The following is a 24,188-nucleotide window of genomic DNA, read 5'->3' as shown; positions in this document are numbered from 1 at the left end:
AAACCACATGGAGAGGACAGTTGATGTGAGTGTAATAAAAACTAAAAAATGTTTACCACACTCTAGTGGCTTCTTTTAAAGTTTTGTAATTAAGTGCAAAAAGTGATTTTGTTAGCTTTATTATAGCTTTATTTAGCCACTGCGCCTAAAGGCTAATGCGTTTTTGTGAGAAAGCTATTGTGTTTTGAAGTCTTTTATGTATTTACGGTAATGTCCTTTGCGACATTTATTTGAAGATTTGTTTACCAATGTTATAACATTTAGTCCCTGTTGCTTTGGGTCTAAAAAAAAACCTTAAAATAAAACGTATTATTATTATTATTAGTAGTAGTAGTGGTAGTAGTAGTAGTAGTAATATTACATGTAGGCTACTGAAGCCTCAGCTGCACAGTCTTGTTGATTCAGATTGTCAGGTATATTCTTGGTATAATCCAGATATTGTGTGTAGTGGGATGCTATGCTATGCCCATACCCATTCAAGCAATGCAGTGATCCCTAATGTGAAAGAAATTCTCGGGAGCTTCTAGTTATATTTTCAAAAACTATAGAGAAATACTGTACATAGGCCACAATGTTCACATAATCTCTGATGTAAGGAATAGTGTTGTGGTGGGCACATAGTGTAAAGAGTGCTGGAAATGTTCCAGTAGGCTACTATTTTTACATAGATCACAGCAGAGTGCAAGTATGCATGTTATAGAAGTCACCACTAAATAATGCAGTTAGTTTTAAGTGGTAGCCTACTTTAGTATCAGTTATTATTAATATGGTATGGGGACGAGTAAGTAGAATATTAGAGGATAACTGATTAGCTGACTCTCTATGTGTGAGTATGTGTGTGTGTGTGTTTGTGTGTCAGTGTGTGACTAGATAGTTAATACTGTGGAAATTCCTCCCGAACCTGTCACTGGCACTTACTGTAATCAGTAGATTGATGATAAACCAGAATAGCTCTAAGAGCACAAAATGTGATAGCGGCCTAGAAATAGCCCAAGTGAGACTGCATGGTCCTGGACTGTCTTTGCCCTTCTAACCCACTGTTTTGTCTTTAGTCCAGTCTAACTCAGACAGTTTAAAATGCTACGGAGCTGTGCCTTATTAGAATCTTTATCTATGTTAGCAGTAGTGACCAAACCCGGTGCTGAACCTGTAAGTCAGCACTAGTCTTTGCTGAATCCTCCCAGACCTATTTAACAATAACTTCCCCAAAGCTAAGACACATACGTGGGTGGTGTGGGGTCATCGCGTCCACTCAGCTGGACACAGTGGCAACACTGCCAAGCTGCTGTCACTTCACTGTGTCTCATTAGACGTCTTTACTAGACAAATCATAAGTCATCCAGAAAATGACATATTCAGCAGGATTTTTATTATCTAGTCATTGTTCTAACCAAAGTGACCAATGCACAATGAGCGCTTCTGAATTTTGCATGAACCCCTGTTGTTACACGTGCATCAGTGTTTGTGTCAAATATTACAGGTGTGAGTGTGTGTGTGTCAAATATTACACGGGGCACTATTTTTCTGTGTTTAATGTGTTTAATTAATAAAAACACTTGTTCTGTGAAAATGTCATCACTACCTTCTGTTCCCCTGGACTACTTTATCACTCTCTCTTCTTGCCAATATTCTGGCTGTGAAACCTGAGCCGCCGGCCAAATATAGCCCCACACAGTGAGCCACCAGAGACCGGGACAGATGGGACAGCAGGCCACTGCAGAGGCAGTACGCAATTGGACCCTGAACCTGAGAGATCCTCTCTGACCATTAACGCTGCTCTTCTGGAAAGAGACCCTTGTTTTTGGCTGTTTAAGCAAGACAAACCAGGAGAAAAGGTTAGGACAAATAAACCTACTTCAAGGTAAGTTTAGCTGTGTTTTGTTGATACACAACAGTATTTTATGGTTTGGTTCTTAATTTAATTTTTAATATATCAAATAGTATGCTCTAAATCATTTGATGTAACAGTACAGCTCTCATAGCCTACATGTAGTCTTTATACACATAATCAGTCAAATTCAAACATGGCCCTATCTTTTCATGCTTATTAATTCTCATTTTTAATTATGTATTTGTATTCAATTTAACAAATACCGTGGAAATGCATGTCTACAATGCAGAAAATATTGAAGTTAACTTAATAAGGCTTGTAAAATCTTAAATCAAATAGGAGAGTGTGGAAACTCTGACATCAACCACAGTTGTTAACATTCTGTCAATCAGGCTCAGTGTTTAAAATTTCCCACATTCATATTTAATAAGCACTGCACTTGTTGTTATTGTTCTCTTCAGATGATGGAACGTTTTCATGACTGGTCGGTTTAATGCGGGTGCCCAGTGACTGTCAGTGGATGTGTGTGCGTGTGTGTGTGTGTCCAGTGGTACCTGTGTGCGTTGGAAGGTAGCGACTGAGTTTCAGGGACCTCTCTCCTGAGCTCAGGGTGGGGGGGGGGGGGCTGCACTGCTGCTGTGAAACATAGCCCGGGGGATTAAAAATAACAACTGCTGGTCTTCAGGACGCCATGAGACTCTGAGTGGCTCACTGCCTCATGTGTGTGTCTTCACCAACAGCTTCACTCTACACCAAGAGTCAGATCTCACAGAGATCAGAGATGAAAAACCCTTTTTAACTGCATGGGACCTATTTTACATCTGAGTCCAAATGTGGAAACTAATACATAAGGATGCATCAAGTGACATGAATGTAAAGGACATACAGTGTGTGTTGTTGTGCACATTTAATTTGTTTGACGATACTCGTGGCCTCTGTGTGGAGTCTCTCCATCACTTGTCTTCTTTGTGATCAATTTTTTGTTTGTTTTTTACATATTTAAAAAATTAACAGTGACAATTACAAAGAATACACTGAAACCAGAATGCATCTCAGGGACAACAAAAAAATAATAATATATGACAACATTTATACAAATAATACTAAAAGAAAGAAAAGACAGGAGGGAGGGAGACAAAACAACACATGCAGAAACAGACACACACACAGACAGGCACTTATTAACAAAATGGTTGTAGTTTGGAAAAATGTTATAGATTTATGGCATGAACATATCAACTTTTACAATGTAGGTGATTACATAAGTTCAAAGAATAAAAAAATGCATTTATTCAGTGTATTGTTGGACGCTGCTTTGTGCAATAACCTTGTTTGATGCAACTTTTTACTCATAAAACAACCATTGGATCCATTGGGAATGACAATAATTTGTTTTAGCTGTAACTGTTAAACAACCAATCTGTTAATGTGGAGTAAAACACGACTCAAGTAAGCACAACATAGAACAGAGAGATGGGGTGAAATATCCTGAAAGAAGCACAGCGTGGAAGAAATGCCAGCCATGTCAATATGACCTTAGTAAAGGCCTTTGCTAATACCCACCCAACTGCATCCAGACAACACCGGCCTGAGTCATCCTGCCAGCTATGGCTGCAGAGCAAATGAGCCACTACACTTCACTCCCTCTGTAACTGTCATGTCCCTTCTTAATGATAATGGCCTCATGCACTTTATAAACTCAACTGTCTCCTGTGTAAATATGTCTCATTTGCACGGTTAATGACTGCTGATGTGTGTTTCAGGATGCAGGACGGGAGTTGGAATTCGCCACTCCCCATCTCTCTGCAGCTAAAGGATCCGGCAGGAGGCGGGACTTTGGAGGGCGATGGGGGGGTGTTTTCCGAGGCCTCCTCTGATGGGGAATTCTACCTGGACTCAGTGACAGAGCGGGATTCTGGAGATGGGGACTTTGCAGATCTTACTGCCTTCTTGAGTGCAGAAGAGATTCATCGTAGCCTGGACCTGGCCCTGGAGGCCTTTGGTGACACATTTGAATCTGAAGATCTAGGACCCTCTAATCCTACATCCCAGGAGCAGGCTCTCCAACAGGTCCCCTCCCTTCCTGTACCCCCCCAGACTACTGAAAACCTTTCCACAAGCCCAAATCTGCAGGACCAGACCAAAGCCCCCTGCCCAGAGGACTCTTCCAGCCACAACGCCAACCTCAGCAAACCCGTGCAGGTGCCCTGTGAGGCTCCAGCCTCTGCTGAGAAGGTTGTCCGCCACAAACCCATCCAGCCGGTTTATAAGCAGGATAAACCCAGGCTGGTTCATGAAGGCCTGGAGCTGAATGATCGGGCAGCTTCTGCCACAGAGTTCTGTAGCCGAGCTGCGACGTTCATCGAGGAGCTGTCATCCATCTTCAAAGGTTCCGCTCATTTGGAGCAGCAGGTGGAGGAGGACTCCTCTTCTCCTGATAGTGGGTACCTAACTCCAAGGAGCAGGCGACCAGTCCCTCAGGGCTCAGTCTCTGCTCCCTCTCTGCCTCCCTGCCAGCCGGAGGAGACACAGTACAGCCAACCCTCCATCATCCCACAGCCTCAGCCTGGAGTGGCAGCTTCTGCAAGGCACCAACACTCTGGACCTCCAACCGCACACGGACCGCTGTCTCCTCCCTGCTTCCTCCAAAAGCTGAAGAGTCAGGAGGTGGCAGAAGGAAACCCCATTCGTCTGGAATGCAGAGTCGTAGGAAACCCCCTGCCACTCGTCAGGTAAGTTTGACCATGGTTGACAAAACAGCCTCACCACAACGTCCGTTAATGGGGAATTCCAGTCGATTCCAACAGGTAGCTGTGTTGTCTGTAAATTTGGAGTGCTGTCGTTAGAGAGAAAAATTAAAACAATCGGAGCTGTCTACACCGTGTTATCCTCCTGTCTATCATGGAGTGCGATGGAAATTTCTAAGTGAAACCCAAACTTTTGATTGGTAGTGTATGTGGAGGCAAATAAAATCTAAAGTTCCTGCATGGCTAGATATACCTAGGGGAAAGTTAATAAATCTGTCATTTTTTGCAATTTAAGAGAAATGACACTTTGTTGTTTCGAATGAAACATTTCAGTTCGTTTTCTAGCAAGAACTATGTTTTTTTAACTGTTGAAGTAATGGCATACACAGGCCAAGTAACATTAGAGATTGCTGTCAGAGTTTCAAGATATTGGATGAACATGATCCAGGAATGCGCTGACCTACAGTATATGAACAGACCTTTATATCCCCGTGTCAGTGATATTGACCAGACCATAGATAAGGGGAGAGAGATGGGAGGCTGCCAGGAGGTGGCAGTTACCCATGTGTTGACAAGCAGAGCACCTGGTTTTGGGTTTATGGGGAATTCCACTCTGTGGCCATTGGTACCTGTGCCAGTTCAAGGGACACAGGAGGGACACTGTCTAATTTATGCTTCGATGAACTGTTACTCCATTTCAAAAGGACAGCACTCCTTCCCCCTGGTAATTTGCACCAGTTCATAAGCAAACTAAAAATACACTCCTCTCTTGTTTCTAGATTTGTCCATCTCACAGCTCGGTCAACACGCCTGCTGTTTACTATACAGACATACCTGTGCTAATTAAAGTTGCAATCTGTTTGAATGTGGTGGTTTCAGGGCTGTAAGGATGGTCTTTCTGTATGTGTGTCCTTTCCTCTCCTTAGGTTAGCTTTTTGGCGCATTTTCATTGATCCTGGACCATGCTGTCCATGTTAACCTTTTTTTTAAACTAATAAACCTTATTATTCTGAATAGCAATAGACCAGAATAACCAGATTGGCTCCTTCTGGTTGCAGCACTTCATTGAATCACTACATAATCAGAAAAAAAGATGCTATTAAAGTTTGAATGTCTTTTGAAAACTTGACATCTTACTTAGGATTTAAATGAACGTGCATTCAACCAGTTTATGTCTTGTCTTGTCTGAGGTTCTAATTCTGGACCTTCCAAAGGATCAGATAGAGTTAAAAAAGTTCACTTCCATGTAATTTTGAGCAGATGGTGAGTGGGATTTTTATGCGTTTGTGTAATCAGGATATATAAAATCAGTGGCCCAGGACGTGCGTCTCCCCAGTAGGCTATGAGGGGCCTCTTCTGCGGCTGTATAAATAGTCTTCAGGCCAACAGGAGCCAGGCACAGGAATGCAGGCAATGCATTTTCCGTTACCAGGCTCTACATCTCTTCACACCTTCTTGGGGAATACGAAGGTAGCGTGTAGCATGTTAAACCACAGGGAAACAGGAGAGCCTAGACACTGTGACCATACTGATGTTACATAATAGAGAAAATTAATGGGAAGCTCAGAGAAGTGAAGTAGAAATATAAGAACTGTTGTTGAGCACTTTGCGTTTTCCCCCTATAATTCCATAATCATGTGTAATAACGTGCAGTTTACAAATGTCCCAAAAAGGTTATGATCTCTGTGTTGTTAAAGGTGAACAGCTGTTGTTACAGAACTACTACAACTGTCCTTGTAAATGATACACATGTGTGATCTAAACCCACTCCATCTGTAGGTGTCTTGAGATCTCTTACAAATTGAGACTATAGCTAAAATGTAATTTAATTAAATGGAAGGATTGTTTTAACTGAATGCACATATGTGCAGAAGCTTTAGTAGTTTGACAGATTGGGTGTGTTAAGTTGCACTGCCAGCTCTCTCAGCAGTTAGTATTGTTTGTGTGGTTAAAACAGTGCTGTCATTCTCTGTGTTGGACATTGATTGTGGACACTAGATGGCAGCAAATTATATATTAATCAAATGTAAATGTAAATGTAAATGTGCTGTATTTATATAGCGCTTTTCCAGTCTTAACGACTGCTCAAAGCGCTTTTACATCTACAGGAAACATTCACCATTCACACACATTCATACACTGTGGCCGGGGCTGCCGTACAAGGTGCCACCTGCTCATCAGATAAACACTCACACACATTCACACTCCGATGCGCAGCACCGGGGGCAACTCGGGGTTCAGTGTCTTGCCCAAGGACACTTCGACAATGACTGCAGGGGCGGGGATCGAACCACCAACCTTCCAATTGGCAGGCAACCGCTCTACCACTGAGCCACAGCCGCCCCAATCAAAACAAAACCGAGCGCCCTCAAGTTCTGGAAGCGTAAAAGATATCCACATAATGACATCTTAAGAAGTACAGTTACAGAAAGGGTTTATCATCTGCATCTGTACTGAGACCTCAGATTAGCTGAAGGAGAAACCCAGAGTCAGTGCTTTCTCTGCTGCAACCCTAGTTGTATAGGTTTTGATGAGTATATGAGTTTGTATGAGTATACAGTAAAAACAAAATATATACATATCTAAGGACCATGTACCCCTCTACTCAGCTAAAAAATTAAATAAAAATAAAAACACTACACTCCACTGAATTTCTTTATGTCTTGATTTACCTTTTCTTTTACTAAACTCACATCTCATACTCATTTGTCTGAAATACCAGCATGCATGGAAATAAAGCAGTTTGTCAGCTAGGCACAACTGACTGCATGTTGTGCATGTGTGTGTATATGCGACGCGTGTTTCATTTTTCTTGTGCATCTTGTTAGTTTGACCTATTTTCATTTTCTGGATGTTGCACTGGAAAGTGAACGGCTTCAACTTATCCTTGAAAGTTTGCTCTTTGTCATTTGTGTGTGTGTGTACAAGCGTACAGACGTGTGTGTGTCTTTTTTTTAAATAGAATTTTACAAAGGTTGAATTAAAATGCCGATTTAATCTCCGATGGGCAGCACCTTTGATGCCTTCACTAGTCCAAGCAGCTGCCACACACCTTCTCACCTCCCCGCTCACTCTGGCTAATGAGTTGTTGCGGTGCTGATGCCAGCATTTTGCACGGCCAGTGAAACAGACATTCCTGGTGGTTGGGTGCTGGGCGCGGCCTTTCCGTGGTCAACCACAATTTGTCTCGGCCGGAGAGTCTTACGGTGCTGAGCGCCTGGTATTCTTCAATATGTCCTCATGCTCCTCTCACACAATGTTTTATGCAATGCTCTGTTTGTAATGATGCATCTCTAGCATTGGGATTTGTTTGTGTGTTATCCTTGTGGGAACCTCTCATTTAGTACTTTCTTTAAATCTTCAAGGGGCTAGTTTGGGGTTAAGATTAGCTGTTGGCATGAGAGAATAGGGGAAAGTATGCAGTCAGTGTAAGACCATTGGGTGTGTGTGTGTGTGTGTGTGTTTGTGTTGTCAAAGAGAGCATTTCTAAACAAAATTGATGGTGTTAGTGGTCTGGTTGTGCAGAACGCCAAACATGCTGCGGGTGCCTGACGACTGATCCCTCACTATTTCAATGCATTGCAAAGCAGATGGAGAAAATCCATCTTCAATTGTGGCATGCTTAGCATGCTATTTAAGGCATTTTGTCTGATGCTCTTCCATGTCATTACACTAAATGCCTGCTGTACAAACAAGGCATTTCAAGACTTGACTTGGAGTTGAATGAAGAGAGATGGGCAGTTACAGTAGAGAGGAGCCAAATGCACGAAACCACAGGGGAAACGCTTGAAGATGAGAGACAGACGATGAATTTTGCTGTTAAATCAACGCAAGGCACAAGGAGACTACATTCCATGGTTTCATGATGGAATTTGTTGTCAAATATACAGTCTGATCCTGTTTAAATTCAAACAAGGTACCCTTTTTGAGCTATTATTGTCAGACAGGATCATAGACAGCGGCAGACCCACAGACATAACAGGACATACACACTCACACACATGTAATCCAAGTAAAACTTGTCCCATTTCATTCCCCTGGGTAAATGCTTTGATCAAATTCTAAATTGATCAAAATCTTACACAAAAGGCTTTTCCTTCTTACAGACATGGTTCAGTCCTAGTAACAATTGATCAAATTGTGGAATAATCCATCCCTCTACAGCCAGAAGGGCCAAATCACTCCAATCTGAGGCTCCAGGAAATACTTTGTGTTACCTCTGCATACTTTTTACCACTCGGTCACAGTTCCGATACTTTCTGACAGATGCTGCCCCTGTTTTTATTTTAACTCAATAAAAATGCATTACGTAAGGGCCACGAAGATGCCAGAGAATCAAATAAGTAATCTTATGTTTTCTTTTTTCTTTGTCCAAATGTCATGTCATGATTGTAGATATTTTTTTTGTTAAATTGAATGTGTGTAAAAAAGTAGTTCCTATACCAGCTAACAGTACAGTAGCCCTTCCTCCAACCTTGTGAGAAACAGACTTCCAGCGAGGTCATGGCAGGTGACCCACTGCTGACTCATGACGTAGCCTGACTGTAATGCTGACTGCTTGGCCTGTTTCAGGAAAGCCATCATTTTAAATTCTCCCTCATGGGCTCATTTGATCTCTGCAGGAGAAGGGGAAAGGAAAAAAAACACTGGTATGTTTATACCTGCTTTTTTTTCCCCCTTTTTTTTATTGAAATTTTGCAAGCATGATGTCATTTCATATTTGAGCTCTAAATAATGAGGGAGCCTGGAATGACTATGTGGTTGCGCTCATACTACAAATTAAACTATATGGGGACTATTTGACAGAAACTTAACATTCCCGAGACGTGAAACATTCACACCAACTTTAACTACGGATTCTGGATTGAGATTTCACAAGTTGCTGTGAGGTAGTCAGTTTGACGTATTATTTAGTTCTCACCATGCTGATAACTTCACTGTGTTCATGGCTGTGTGTTACACGTGTACAAAGACGTGTCCAAGGCGCGAGACCATTCGAGCATGTTCACTGCAGGCCGCCAAAGAATTTTGTTCATAAATAGCCAAAGCAACTTTCATGCAATCTAAATCACCTCTGAACATAATGTACACCTTTGCACAACGCGTCACATCTGACCTACTGCAGGTTTACAGAAAGTAACGCATTGAGATATCAGCAGTAAAACATTCAGACGGACACACGTCAGAGCTATTCCTCAGTGGTACGTTAATGGCAGTTGTGATGAATGGAGCTGTCCTGTCTGAGCCTCGACGGGGGCCCCTGGCCCTCCGCTGGCCTGGAGACAGAGTGTGAGGTTTCACCCAACAAGGTGAGACTTTTCCTGCTCCTCTCCTAGAGTCTAGGAGTTTCCTGAGGCTGACACCTATCATATACAGCAACTCCATCCTATTTGGAAAATTAGCTATTTTACCCCCCCAGACACACACTTGCTTTAACCATGGACATACAGACTGCTCTGACCACCTAGTTTAAATCGTGATGTGTGTCTCTTGGGTCCTTAAATCCATGAAAGTCTGTTCATTTGAGAGAAAGAAATCAAGGCCGTGACCATCCACAGGGGTTGTTAAAGTGGTTGAATTTATGTATTTTGTGCAGGAATATAAATTGAACCTCTTTTGATATTTTTTGTACTAAAGGCTAAACATTATTTTGCTGTGCTGTGAGGAGAAAGCAAGAGACCACATAGTCTGCCTCACTGTAACTACGTGTTTACACATCTAAGCCTCTCTCTCTTTAATTGTTGTCTGTGAGCTTCTGTAAAGCCTGCTAGTTCTCATTATACAAATTTTCAGTGTTGCAACAGTAATTAACCTTGATCCGTGTCTCAAACTATGCCGTGTTGTGTTCTTGAATTTCAGGGAGTTGAGCTTGGAAAGTTCATTAGATGTTCTTGAATGTTATGTTTAAGAAGCTGTGGGAACCCTGTGCGTAGTCAATTAAAGACATTGTAAACATGGAGGGTTATAGGGCCACACAGGGTTCCAATTAAAAGTCCATTACATGGCTCCATTTTTAAGAATACAGTATTTGACAGAAATGTAGCTTTGTGGACTTTAGTCTAAATTAGGGATTGACCGATGTGGATTTTCTTTAGTGCCGATACCAATTCCTTTTCCCATCAGCCTTAGCCGCTGCCGAGTTTGTTCTTATTTGGAGTTGATACTGCTTTTGCTCCCAAAATTTACATCATAAAAACGTAAACCTGCCATACTGGATTTGTTTTGGTATATCACTAGACTAAATGTATTGTATTTACAGCTGTTAATCAAGAAAATAGACCTCTTATAATGTTGGCTTTGTGCATAGACCATACACAGAGCCAAAAGGATTCTGGGCTCATTGACAGCACCATGTTGAAATCACATTTAGTGCTTAACAGATGAGTCTCGTAGACCATGAAAATTGATTGGCCACTGCTTCTTCTTTATGCATTGAATATAAGTACTTGACACAATAAAAGAAGGAATGTTCTGCCTGTAGTATACGGCCAACTTAGATCATCAGGTGAGAAAGGGTTAAATAAGAAAGAGAGTAGTGTAAGAGTGGAGAAAATGGGATTTGAGGAGAGTTACAGAAGTGGATCAGTGACAGTTGAAGAAGTGGAATACCAGATTTAATATGAAGCGTGTCTGTTGTGGACAAAGGCAGCAGTCATGCACAGCAAGAGGAAGGTAATCTAAGACAAGTCCAACAGGATGATGGGCAGAGGACACCCCATAAATCTTTACTCTGTACTAAAGCCTCTCCTCCATACGGTGTTGGCAGGCCGCTTTGGCCTCATCGGCAAACATACACACACTGCTGCTGGAGTTGGTCACCATGAACCAACTTCAGGGAGCCTTTCATGGTCAGTGACACATGAATGCTCAAACTACCTGCTGTCAGATCACAGAAGCTCAACTTACTTGGGCCTCACAACAAATAAGGGACCAACTGTTTAAAGTAAAGGGCACTGAAACCTTTGTCCAGGTACACATTAGTTTAAGAGTGGGCAAGGCATCAAAGATCTGCCAGTGTTCATCTGAGACACTCCAGTTCTGTCTGGGTCTGCTCTCCGAGGTTAAGGTTTGTAGTTTTGAGTCATCCGGGCCTCAGGGTCTGTTCCACAGCTGGGTTGTGAACAGTAAGCACCGGGTTACATTCCTCTGTTCACCTGTTAAATGACTCTTTGCTATTTATCATGCTTGATAAGGCATGGCCATTAGATTCAGCTTACTGTAATCTGCCTTTTGATGAGATATTTTAGGCTGTTTTCCTGGACGTCGGATTCCTGCGTGGCTGCCAACGAGCTGTGTTTGATGTTCAGCTTGATTTAATTACGTATCTTTGACAATATTGAAGTGGTGGAATGTAACGTGCGTTGTTATTATGTGTTTGTGTGTCTTGTGTCTGTATAGACAGCAGCAGGCTCTCATGGTGCTTAAAACTGTAAAATGGGTGTACATGTGTGCTGCACTTGGCTGTGTGTTGCGCAAAAATCAGAGTCTGTGCAGGGGTACTTGTTTTACGAGCAGGCATGGGGTCAAATGGGACTCATAAAAACAAGCTCAAGTCTTCCCTCCTTGTACATGTGATGGGCTAACAGCTGTGCGAATGTTAAACTGTCTTTCATAGAAACTCAAGATATGCATCTTTATTCCTCCGTCTCTCAGGGTTGTCTTTGCATATCATTTCAACAAACATCCCTGCCTTTCCCCCCCTATCCAGTTCGCTGTGGCTCCTGATATCATGTAAGACGGTAGGAGGTGGGGGGTCTGCAGGATTCGGTTTCATACGGGGGGGAAGAGGAGGAAGAGAGGAAGATGCTCCATGTCTGGCTGATGTGTGTCGAATCAGAGCTCACATTTAAGTCCATAAATGTAAAATGTGGAGAAGAGGTCACAGAGTTCAATCCCCTGAGTGCAGCAACTTCAGCCTGTTGCTTCTATTGCCATTTATCTCCTCCAATAGTTTTTTGTTGGCAAAAATTTCTTGTTTTTCCGTTTTCAACACAGCAGAATTACAAGATATAACCAAGTTGAGTACTAGCAATGTACATGATTGATTCCACACAATGTTCTTTGCCAAGTACAAATCTCTACTTTCATTAATTTTGTGGGCGTCTTATTCATATTTACAGCATTTAAAAAACAAACTGAAGTGGTTTTGAAATAGAATTAAGTAAAAGTTGACATATTCCAGTCTGTGATCTTCCATCAACCTCAATCAATCCTTTAATTTTAGTCTAAATAATTCCTAATTTCTAGTTTTTTTAGGTATAATTTCCTGTAAATGAGGTTTATTGATCATAAATTCCAAAAAAAACTTTAAAACTAAAGTGTTGAAAACGTCAAAAAAGCGTCTAAGTGTTAAAAAAAGGACAAAAACATCAGAAAAAGTTAAAAACATTGATAAAAAGAGTCAACAGTAGTGTTGATTTTCAATTCTGACGCGAAGACATCACAAGGGTTACAGGTCTTGTGTCATTGCCTGTCTGCTCTGATTGGTTAGCTTTTCCAGGTCTTCCACATTTTTGCTCTAGGTATCTCTGCACCACCATTGCAGCCGGGGAATACCTGTAACAGCGCTGTAGCGGCACCTTATACCTACACTATGCAGTATAGTTGTGACATCCCAACTGTATGGAAGTCCTGACGGCTCATTTAAAGGCACACGTTCTGAATACGGGCTGTGTGCATCTCTGTTGATCGAGCGTTTTGATACTCTCACAATATTTATATAGTACGTTGACCTGCTTTAAGATAAAAGACATGGTAATCTCACTTTTTACAATACGGAACCTCAAAGACTATCAGACTAGCTAAGATTTAGCCTTAGAATTGAAAATATGCAAGGATACCGAGGTTGAGGTGCACTACATCACTACCCACACCCCTGGAGAGTCGGTCTGGCTGTCATGGAAACATTTTTGTATGCTTGTGTGTTTGCATGTTTGTGGCGAGGTCGTGGGTGGCTGGTGGATCGTGCACATTTGTTTTTTTTCAGTATATTTACTCGTCTGGGTCCACAGATGGACAGATGTATGCTGCTTCCTCTAAAACTCAAATCAGAAATTGCTTCGGGCCTTTGCAAGTAACAGGATGTTAACAGTAGAAAGTAACTATCATAAAGAGGAAATATTGCTACAATGATAGTTACTTTGACTCGGAGGGTCACCAGACATGATGCAATCACAGATCTGCTCCGTGTGATTCAGCTATTGCATTAACCTCATATAATTGTTGTTCCCAGAAAGTTATGATACTTACCTTAAATTAGCGCAATTAACACAGATTGTCATGTGGTTTATCTCCAGCTGTGCTTACTCATTTACAGGAAGATTGATGATTGTGGTTATGGAAGAAGTTATAAATTAGTAAATTGATTAAAGTTGAAGCACAAGATCTGATCTATCTGCTTTCAGTACAGGTGTGAGCACATACGTACGAAAGCGTGAATGATTGAGTCTTAGGTCAAATTCTAGGCGCATGACTGCTCCAGAAATCAAAAATCAAAAAAAAGATCCCACATCCCACATCAGTCAGAGTTATGCTTATTCCTACCCACAGCTAGATCTTTTCAAATAGTTCACAAAACATAAGTAACCTTACTGTTGGTCTCAATAATAACAGGTCAGTAAGACATCGGATCTTAGCAGAGGCTCCATGTTAAATACGCGGGCTCCTTTATTTCATGTGGCTGATGTGTTGAATGTAGGACTCTTCTGGATGTTGCTATGGTTGGTTCTTATACTGGATTTATTTGACAGTTGGGACATATTGGGATCACAGTGTGACATCATGAGAGGACATAGTCTCTGTTTTTGTTAGTGTCATTCGGTCTCCTTGGAGCAAAAACAGAGGTTGTCATGACAACTGTGCATGCCCCCATTTTTTGTGATGTCAACTGACCCTTGAAAGACCTTTTTAAACAACAAAATAGTATGTGGAAGTGGGGGTTCTAATAAATTACAAAATGAATGTTTGGTTGTTTGTATTAGATCAGAAACTTTGTGTGTGTACATGTTTGTGTGTGTGTGTGTGTGTGTGCCCATGTGTAACTGTGTATGTATGAATGTTAAAACACAGCGAGCAACTGTAAAAGTCCCTCCTCTTATTAACCCATGTTTTATTGTCACTTAGAAGAAGTAGGCCTACTGTGCTTTTCATGTTGTCATCGCTCCAAATGAGAGGGCGTTTTTTTTTTTTTTTTACAAACCAGAGGAATTTGAATAAAAGAACTGCATGATTACATTGTGTGTGCAACTAGGACAGGAAATTGTCAGGTGTGTGTGTATGTGTGTTTTTCCCATCATAGATTTCTATGTTGTACAAGGGTTAGAGCAGATCTAGTTGCAAGCACCACAAATAATCCCATCTGCTACGTCCCAGTGGTCGGCTCTCAGGCTTTTTCATTGACAGCGACCAAAATATCACTAGTGTGTGTTAAATCCCGAATGGAGCCCCTGCAGAGAGAGGAGAACACCACACCCTTTCAATCTACTGTGGACTGTGCGTCAGACACCAACCCTCTGGCTCGAAATATGCCTCAAATACCAGATTTTAATATGCTGACCAAGGTGAATTCGGCCTTTGGAGTTTGGGGTCATTTTTAAATGGTCTCAGTGTGTGGGGATTTTATGTGTGATGGTTTGGTTTGACCAGTCCCAGTAGCCATGGCCATTTGTCTTGTACTTGCCATGTGCTACCAACTCAAAGTGGTCTATTTAAATCCTGACTTACCCAAGCTATTTTTGTTCAGGCCGAATTTGGCTTTTTAAGTGGCCTACTTAATTCTGGCATGTGGGATTTATTAAGTCAGGGCCATTATATCTGATGCCCACTCTTTTTGTGTCACACTGTAGTACATCCCGTAGCACTGTCATCTTTTATTGTCACGATTCCCTGCTGCTCAGATCAGCGCCCCAGAGGTTGCCATGGTGACAGGGTCATTTGGCCCCCCTCATTTGTCATGAGGTTACATTCATGCGGTTGCCATGTCAATAAATGGGATTTAGGTTTAATTGGAAAACGTTGCTAACTTTTATTTTTTACTACGGAAAAATGTGATTTGTCTCTCTGAAACAACAGCTGATAGACTGTGTCTCATTTGAATGAATGAATGAGCTCAGGTTTTTTGTGAACAAAAAGAAAACCAACCCTGTTTGCCTGTTTGCTCTTTTAATTCTACTGAATTCTTAATTAAATTAAAACCTTGTCACGTCTTGTGCGTGCATGTCGGGGCGTTCCCATTAGTGCCAAGGTGCAAGCATTTGTAGCTCAGCTGCTGCATGTGTCTGTCACTATTTCAGTTCGGTCTCCCTGTCTCTCACACACACACACACACACACACACACACACACACACACACACACACACACACACACACACACACACACACACACACACACTAAATGTGTTGATTCAAACTGCAAGAACTGTACTTAATGGTATATAGTACTTGGCATAGTTACTAATAAATACCTACTAACCACTATATGAATTCATTTAGAAAAATTTTCATAATTAATAAATTAATGCCTGCGATGATTCAGTCTGAACTATTTGCCAGCTTTGCACATTGACACTTACGTCGGCTCTCCTGTACAGTAATGCATCACTGGACAATATCTGTTAATGGAGAACATAAAGGATGTAAAGTAGCCTGTCCTTCCCCTGGGTTAAACTTTCTTGGAGGATAGTATTCCTTCTTTGCTCCCACTCAAAGGTTTGACTGTCATCTGCAGCTGTCTGATATCCGGAATATTCCAGTGAACCCTGACCCGTGATCCTGTGCCACGATTAACAGAGCTCCATCATCAGATGGCTTCTGCTGCTTTATATAGCAGGAAACCTGCATGAATCATCTTTAATCAAGACATCTGTGGTTGCCTGTAGCAGAACACTTCAATCTCAAATCTAGGATGCTAATAATTCATATTCTCTGGATGACAACGCTCAAACAAATTGATGCAATTTAATAGAATCTTAACATCTGGTGTAATTTATTTTCTAGAAAACAAACATACATTGATACAGTAATTCTGAACAACAATTAGGTCATTTTCATTTAATTACAATGTTGTCCCGTGCAGCTCAAAACTAATATACCAACACCCATTCACAGCAAACTGATCAATACTAAATATTAAACTTTTAGCTACAGTCTGGTGCATTAGCATGCAATGTTCACTTACACTGATAGATGGAAGGAGCACTAGTCATTTTTATTTGGCACCTTGGAGGCAGTTTCAACAAGTTATTCATAAAACATGGGGGACGCCCAGGCCTAATGACGCCTCTGGAGTCAAGTCAAATATAAATGAAAAGTATAAATCGAGTACTTAGCTTGCTTTATGTGTCCCTGTGTTCACCAGCTAGTTGCTAACTTTGATGTATAATATTAGGTTCTGGGCAGGTAGAGTGCAGTGGGTTTATTAAATCAATTTCACTTAAAATTGCTGCCTACCGCGTCTGGAAAAGATCAGAGCAGATACAAGGACCGCCGAGGCTGATGGGAATGCCATTAGTTTTGCAGGCATTTGGTCATAAACCAAAATATTGGACAAATTGTAATTTGGTCTTAATTCATCCTGAGGCAAACATGAATGTCTGTACCAAACATCCTGGCAATCTATCCTAAAGTTTAGATATTTCACTAAAAAACGAACATGTCAACCTGCTGGCACTAAAGGAAAAGTCAGAGGACCACTAAAGTCTGTAAGAATCATCGTCTGGGGACCATGAATGTCAGTCCAGGCCTTTAAAGCAACCCTTTCAGTAGTTGTTGCAATATTTAAGTCTGGACCAACCAACAAACTAGACCATCAGGCCAACACTGCCCTAGAGCCACGCTGCTAGCATGAACTAATTAGTGTGCTAAAAGAGAAAATCGAGTAGAGTTGCATATATTTTTGGCATGTTAAATTGTTTCCGGTTTAATAATGGGAATATTTTCTTGGGCAGCTAGATGATGCATTCAGTGGTCTCAATATTGGTGCCATTGCATACCAAGAGGGCAGGTAAATGATGCATTATGTGGTATAATGGAAAATTACTGTAATAAGGAGGGCTGTGGTGGAAATAAATATATTGCAGCTTTAGCGAGGTTGTGCTTTTAGACTTTACCCTGAGCCTTGTAGAGTTGCATTCATTGTTGGTTTGAGTCAGCATGCGTGGGAAAGAGGAAACCCAATATGCTTTCCATCTTGTGTTTGCATGAATTGGGAGATTGCACTGTCGTGGATAATAAAACCAACTATGCTTGCTATAGAGTTTATAAAGTTTCGGCTGACCTCTATTGTAGTTTGTAATTATGGATAAAGACAGCCTTGATGCGGCTCCTCTTGTCCTTGTCCAGTTGCACTTTGGTTGACTTCTGTGGTCCATAACCTAAAAACTGAACATTGACCAGACTTAGGAGTAAAAAGAAAAGACATAAATGTCTCAGGAAGTATATATGCATTCTATCGATTCCTTATATCCCATGCTGATTGTTGATTGACTTGTGGAGTTTTTTTTGTTGCACGCTTGTTACTCCTACATCCTGTCAAAGTCGTTTTTGTGATTGAAACCTACTGCTTCCTTTTTCTCTTCGCTCTGCGCTCTGGCCTCCACTCGTTTGGGTTTGTGGTGAAACTGAGCCTGGCTTCATAAAATTTTCCATCAACAGCAGCAAATAACAACAGGGTCAGATGAGGAAAGTGGGCCTTCAGCACGCACTATGGAGGCTAGGGCAACAGGCAACTGTTTTGGCTGGTGTGGTAATGCTCTCCTCTCTGGTATGTGAATAGGTTGGTGAAGGACGCGCCATAAAACCAAGATCATCCTTCCGTTATTATGTGAGGCGTCATCTGGCATCAGTAGTCTTTGCTGAGACGTGTATAATTGCTTTCGCACATGCGATCCTTATTGGGGAAGCTGGCGACAGGCTGGTTGATGTGATGGTGGTGTGTTTAGTCACCATCTTGGCTGGGTGAATGAAGAGCTGAGGCGTTACTCTGCAGCCTATTTTACAGGCATGTTCACAATAGTTGTGTTTTATAATGGTATTGTGTTGAGAGGAAATGGGTGGTGAAGGTACTTTCTGCCAAGAAACTTGTACCTTCACTCAAGTTTTCGAGTGACTGCTTTTCTAACACACCCAGCTTCCCCTCCAAATGAGACTATTGATGGTTTAGTTCTGGACTGTATGTGACTCAACAAAGTCCCCGCTCCCCCACTGGAGAGAACACTATGTGCTGTTTAGGTCTAGCACCGTGTTCAGCACATTCCACCGAAATAGAGAGGGGATTAAATAAACATTACCGTCTGTCCCTAAATGAGTTTACTCAGTAATTATACATAATGGTAGATCATTAAGGTTGATTAATAAGGGGTTTTATTGTTGTGCTTGTTGGGAATGGTTTGTGCTTCTTAGTTTATGCTCAGTCAATCCTCAGAGGAGCACAAGCTGATGAAGAGTCTTGTGCCCTGAAAATGTGTATTTCCATTCCTTTACTCTGACTAAGCAGGCGCTTTGGCAGATCTACAGTATGTGCCATAACCAGAAGGAAAAATTACTGAAGACACTTAATTAAAAAATTAAATAAAATACAAATTCATAAGACTTCTGAAGAATTCCAGAATTACAACTCTTTTGCCCTTTTGTTCACATATGTTGCCGCATGCAAATGCCATATTTTAATTCCCTTGGATTTGGACAGATTCAGGCCACACTGTAGAAAAACCATCCCCCTGCTGTTTGTTGGCCTATGTTCACTATAGTTACATGGAAACAAAACTCCTGCATTCCTCCAACCATCAACAGCTTTAACATCCCCCATCACAAAAACAGTCATTTGTTTCATGATGCCATCTGTTACAATATGCTCTTTATTTCTCTGTGTTTGATTTAACAGTGTCCAGATGATTTTCCTATATAGAAGACGATTTGTACTATGTGGTCTACATCAAACAGAGAGCATATAGCTGCATAGTCCATAGTGAACCATTTTCATTTATACAGTGGGTGACTTAAAAGAAGGCAGTCCCTTTTAAACAACAAAAGAAGCCTGATTTTCCCAAGCATAATGCCAGCAGACATGGCAGTCACCCAAACAAGTTGTTCCTCTGCTTGACTAGAATCTGGAAAAATGGATTACAAAACTGCCCAGCCATATTGGTTTGCTCAATCAATTATTTTACCCTTACTTTTTTATCACCGGATGCTGACAGTTTTGTACTAAAGCATTTGGCTTGTGTTACACTGTGCACAGTCACACAGGATCCCCTGTGTTGTCCTAGCCTTTTGTCTGTCTGGATCATGTGTTTGATGCACAGATAGCTGCTGGGATGTTTGAAGCGTGGCTATGACTCTGGCCTCTGGTGCCACGAGGAACAAACTAGCGGATAAGGTCTCCTAGCTCGTGCCATGGACAACTCTTCATTTGTCTCATCATCATTTGATCTATTTCCTATCAATTAACATACCGGCTTCTGGCTGCATGATAGCTCCAGCGAGGTTTCCGTTGTTTCACTTCGTCAAACAATAGGACAGAGGAACTACCCTGAAATGTCTCTTGTACAGGGGGGGTTTGGGGTTTAAAAAAAATGGCAAAAAATTGAGTGACAGGGCGCTAGACTGCTGCACCTGTCACTCCTGCTGATGAATTGCTCAGAATGAGCAGTCTCAACAACGACAGAGCGTATCATTTTTACTGTCTGTCCCGGCCTGACTCATGCTCATTCAACTCCTGTTCCTATACTTTCCACTCATGCACTAACTTTCCCCGTCTCTGTCTCTGCTCTCAAGTTTGAAGTGTTGTCTGATTTTTTTGGGGGCTGATGGATTGCTCTCTGGAACAGGAGTTAGCCTGCTGTTTGACAGACACACCACAGTGTATAAAATCAAGTAATGCCTAAGCAGCAGGATGTTTGGATTTTTTATGCAAGCCTTCCAAGATAGCTGGAATGTCCTCAGGTCAGGCTTCTGGACACACGGAGCAGCTGTTCTTCTGGCATTTAGGGAATTCATGCCCCTCCCCATGTCAATGCAGAAGGCGGGAGGTGAACAAGCCATAGCTGCCCTCTCATATAAAAATGGTGCTGATAGGCTGTACAGTATGTAGTGTGTCAGAGGAGTGTGAGCATCCTGATTTGATGCGACATAATGCACTCTTAAATGAAGATAAGACGTTAGCATTGATGAAAGCAGCAAATGTGTGTGTGTTTTAAAGCTGGGTGATGTGACCCCAGTTTTTTGATGTAGACACACAGTGCTGAGGGGTCTGCTTTAATCATAACTCTGTGAAGGGAGATGAGCCAGATGAAGCTGGTTTTGTTGTAGACTCTCTCATCCCTCCTCTGTCCTAGATCAGGGGAAATGCCGATGTTAGCGGACCCCAAGGGAGGTGGTACAAGGCCCAGGCGCCTGCCAGGACACACAGGCCTCTGATTGGAAGGAGGGAAAGGGTGTGTCTGCTTCCCGTAACACGGCGTCTCCCCAGTGCCTCAGGGTGGCTGACGTTTGGCAGATATGAAATCTCAGACATGCCCAGCGGGTGGATATGAGTGTGTGAATGAGTAGTTGACTGATGTTAGTTAGATTGGCAGGCCTCCATCATGTTTGGCAAAGGTATATTTGAGTTCAAGTATTTTTCATGAAGAGTGATTTCACTGATCGATTTAATTCAAAAGACACATACCGGTATATTCCTACTGCTTCCTTGTCTGTAATGTACATTTCTGCCTTTATTGGAATATTAATTTCTTTAATCCATTTTCCACCACAAGGCAATGATAAAATAATACAACTCATATTTACCACTTTCTCTGTACAGAATGGATTTGGATCTTTGGGTCCACAAGTTAACCATACATTATATACTCTGTTAAACCACTTATTGTTATATCTGATAGGAAGGAGTGTTGGCCAAAACTACGCAGATTGGAAATATGTCATAATTTTCTTTGAAGCACTCTAGACTTTGTGGCATTAAAAGTCACAATAAATGAAATGCATGGTAGTGTACTATGGCAGTAAATGTCCCATGTCACAAAAATTGTTTTTTATGATTTCAAAAGTCTGTTTATTTTACTCTGGATATTGCCAGCTGTGACATATTCATTAATCAACACAATGTAGTTTGTCAAAGTATTAGCATGGAGCACCAGTACAGGCTCCAAAGGGAGGATTCTGGTGTCTCTGTGCAACCAACTCTAGTTTGGCTTTTCTACATGTGGGGCTCTGCTCAGTAATGAATTACATTTGCTCTGATTGGTTGAAGTACAGTTGGGATTTACCTCCCCCACCAGGTGGTTCTGTGAGGGCCGTGAGCTGCACAACTCTCCTGACATACAGATCTGGAGGGACAGCGACCTGCACACACTGGTGATTACTGAAGCCTTTGAGGACGACACAGGACGTTACACCTGCGTGGCTTCCAACAGTATCGGAGCAGACAACACCTCTGCTGAGGTCTACATCGAAGGTCAGATGTTTCCATATCAAGAAATTATTATATTTTTCTTCTCAAGGCATTTATACTGTACTAATGAGAGGCCTGGCCGCCTCTGCGAGCTCTACATTATAGTATATGTGGGCTTTCATGGTGGCTAATCTAATTTATACTATATATATATATATATATATATATATATATATATATATATACACACTAACATTTAACAGCACAAAGGAAATAGTGCTTTATGGCACATAACAGGCTTGCTATTCATTTAAGATGGCGTCCATCACATGGGAATCCCTGCCTTTGTTTGTGTCCCATTGCAGGAGCTTCGTCATCAGACTCAGAAGGAGAAGGAGCTGTGTCAAAGTCCAGATCCGGAACCATGCCTCAGTACGTGTGTTTCAGCATGACCTCTTGTGACCCATTGACCCAATGACCCAGTGAACCCCTGAGCAGGTTAACTGAGCCCCGCAGCAGCTAATCAGGTCTGCTGCCCTTAACTAGGCCCTATAAAAGCCCTTAAAGAGCCATAACCCTGACCCAGTGCACAGGCCACAATCTAAATAATGAGAGGTGTAGTACAATGGTTAAAAAAAATAAAAATAAAATACACCCTGTCATTATTGTCCCATTTACATTTTTACACATTTGCTTTCACTCTCTTCTTTTACTTCCTTTTCTTTTGAATCTTTTTCTCCTTCATATGAAAATTAAGGTGTTTTTTGATTGGGTGAAAGGTGGGGCTACATATCAGAGTGCACATCATGTTGTGTGCAATTTTAACTTATTTGACCGACAGCATCTGGCACAGATATGTATATATCTTCATGTTGATTTGGATCAATGTGCGTGTTCAACATTTCAAAACTTATTCATTTCCACTTGGAGGATGGTGCTCTCCATCAACAGTACCCGATCTGGGTGCTTTCAATTCTAAATGTTATGATTGTTATCCGTTGTATAAATCTGCCTGTATCTAGACTACTTCCTGATTCCCTTTCTGTTTATACACTGAAGCCAAGATCACTGATATCATCTTAATTGCTGTGGAGACAATGTTCTTTGATTCAAGTATGATATTGTAACTAAAAGCATATTGAGTTGAGAGATGCCTCATTTTTTTCTTGGGATTTGTTTTGTAATGAGTATGTGTGGGTACTGATTTATGCTCTGTTCATTTTAGAGTTCAAAAGAAGACTACTTCAATGTCTCTGACGATACGCTCATCGTCACCCAAAACCCCTGAGGTCCATCCTCATCGCTCCACCCTGGTCCAGGCCCTGTCTCAGCCCCTGTCTCAGCCCCCACAGCGGGTAAGCAGCAAGAGCACACAGGACGGTAGATCCACACAAGCTCATACACATCGTCAAAAGGTGAAAAATCTCTTTACTGACATGGGCAGACACCTTTCTTAGTAGACTCAACCTGTTCTGAAAGTACCTTTTATGTTGTCTTCTAGATGCAGAGCCCAGTGTCATTAATGCATGGTGGGGAGGTGTCAGGGCCTCCTATATTCACCAAGGTAGGTCGGCATTCACAATGTGCACTATATGGTAAAAATGATATAGACACAGAAACATTATGCACATATGTGACTGTTCAATATGAAATTGAGCAGGCTCTATTCATCTGGGAAGTTTTCCCATAAGATTTTGTAACCTGGCTTGTAACCTTAGCCTCAAAAGCATTTACGAGGGTAAACACTGATGATAAGACCTGTCTGGCAGTTAGTGTTTAAATACATCTTCAAGGTCTTTGACGGGGGTGAGGTCAGGGCTGTGCGCAGGCCCAGTTAAATTCTTTGACGCTAGTCTTGGAAAACCATTTCTTTCTTCAAAATGTTTTTTGCACAGAGGAGTTGCCATGAAACAGACTCTTGCCCCAAAGTTTGTAGCATAGCATGTCTGAAATATTTTGTATGTTGTGGCTTTAGGATTTGCCTCAATTGGATCTAAGGGAACTAACCAAAACCATTAAAAACAGCCCCTGATACATTCATACATACCTACTTACGTACAGTACAGGACGTCATGAATGCAATACATAAAGTACATAAAGTACATAACCTGACACACATGTACTCAGTCCCATAATAACGGTATGCTGTGCTGTTGCGTTCAGCAGAGGGGGTCAGATAAAACACCAAACACAAGACAAGAACACCCTTTTCCAGCTCAGACT

At 41.6% G+C, this 24,188-nt stretch overlaps 1 protein-coding gene across 8 annotated transcripts in view; it reads left to right on the top strand.

The window, feature by feature from the left end:
• The first annotated feature begins 1,695 nt into the window (after positions 1 to 1,695).
• palld (palladin, cytoskeletal associated protein) overlaps positions 1,696 to 24,188 on the top strand; it is a 53,371-nt gene continuing 30,878 nt past the window's right edge. For 6 of the 8 annotated variants that reach the window (XM_034881136.1, XM_034881131.1, XM_034881133.1 and 3 more), the window contains exons 1-6: positions 1,696 to 1,861; positions 3,595 to 4,563; positions 21,853 to 22,028; positions 22,331 to 22,397; positions 23,191 to 23,320; positions 23,467 to 23,529. In XM_034881136.1, the coding sequence (XP_034737027.1) occupies positions 3,596 to 4,563; positions 21,853 to 22,028; positions 22,331 to 22,397; positions 23,191 to 23,320; positions 23,467 to 23,529 (1,404 nt within the window). In that variant the 5' untranslated portion in view covers positions 1,696 to 1,861; position 3,595. Of the gene's footprint in view, positions 1,862 to 3,594; positions 4,564 to 21,852; positions 22,029 to 22,330; positions 22,398 to 22,474; positions 22,493 to 23,190; positions 23,321 to 23,466; positions 23,530 to 24,188 lie in introns of those variants that run through there. The other 2 variants (XM_034881132.1, XM_034881138.1) reach the window with 2 other exon arrangements.

This window comes from Etheostoma cragini, chromosome 9, assembly GCF_013103735.1.
Source record: "Etheostoma cragini isolate CJK2018 chromosome 9, CSU_Ecrag_1.0, whole genome shotgun sequence".
Lineage (NCBI taxonomy): Eukaryota > Metazoa > Chordata > Actinopteri > Perciformes > Percidae > Etheostoma > Etheostoma cragini.
This window is presented reverse-complemented; position numbering and strand designations above follow the sequence as displayed.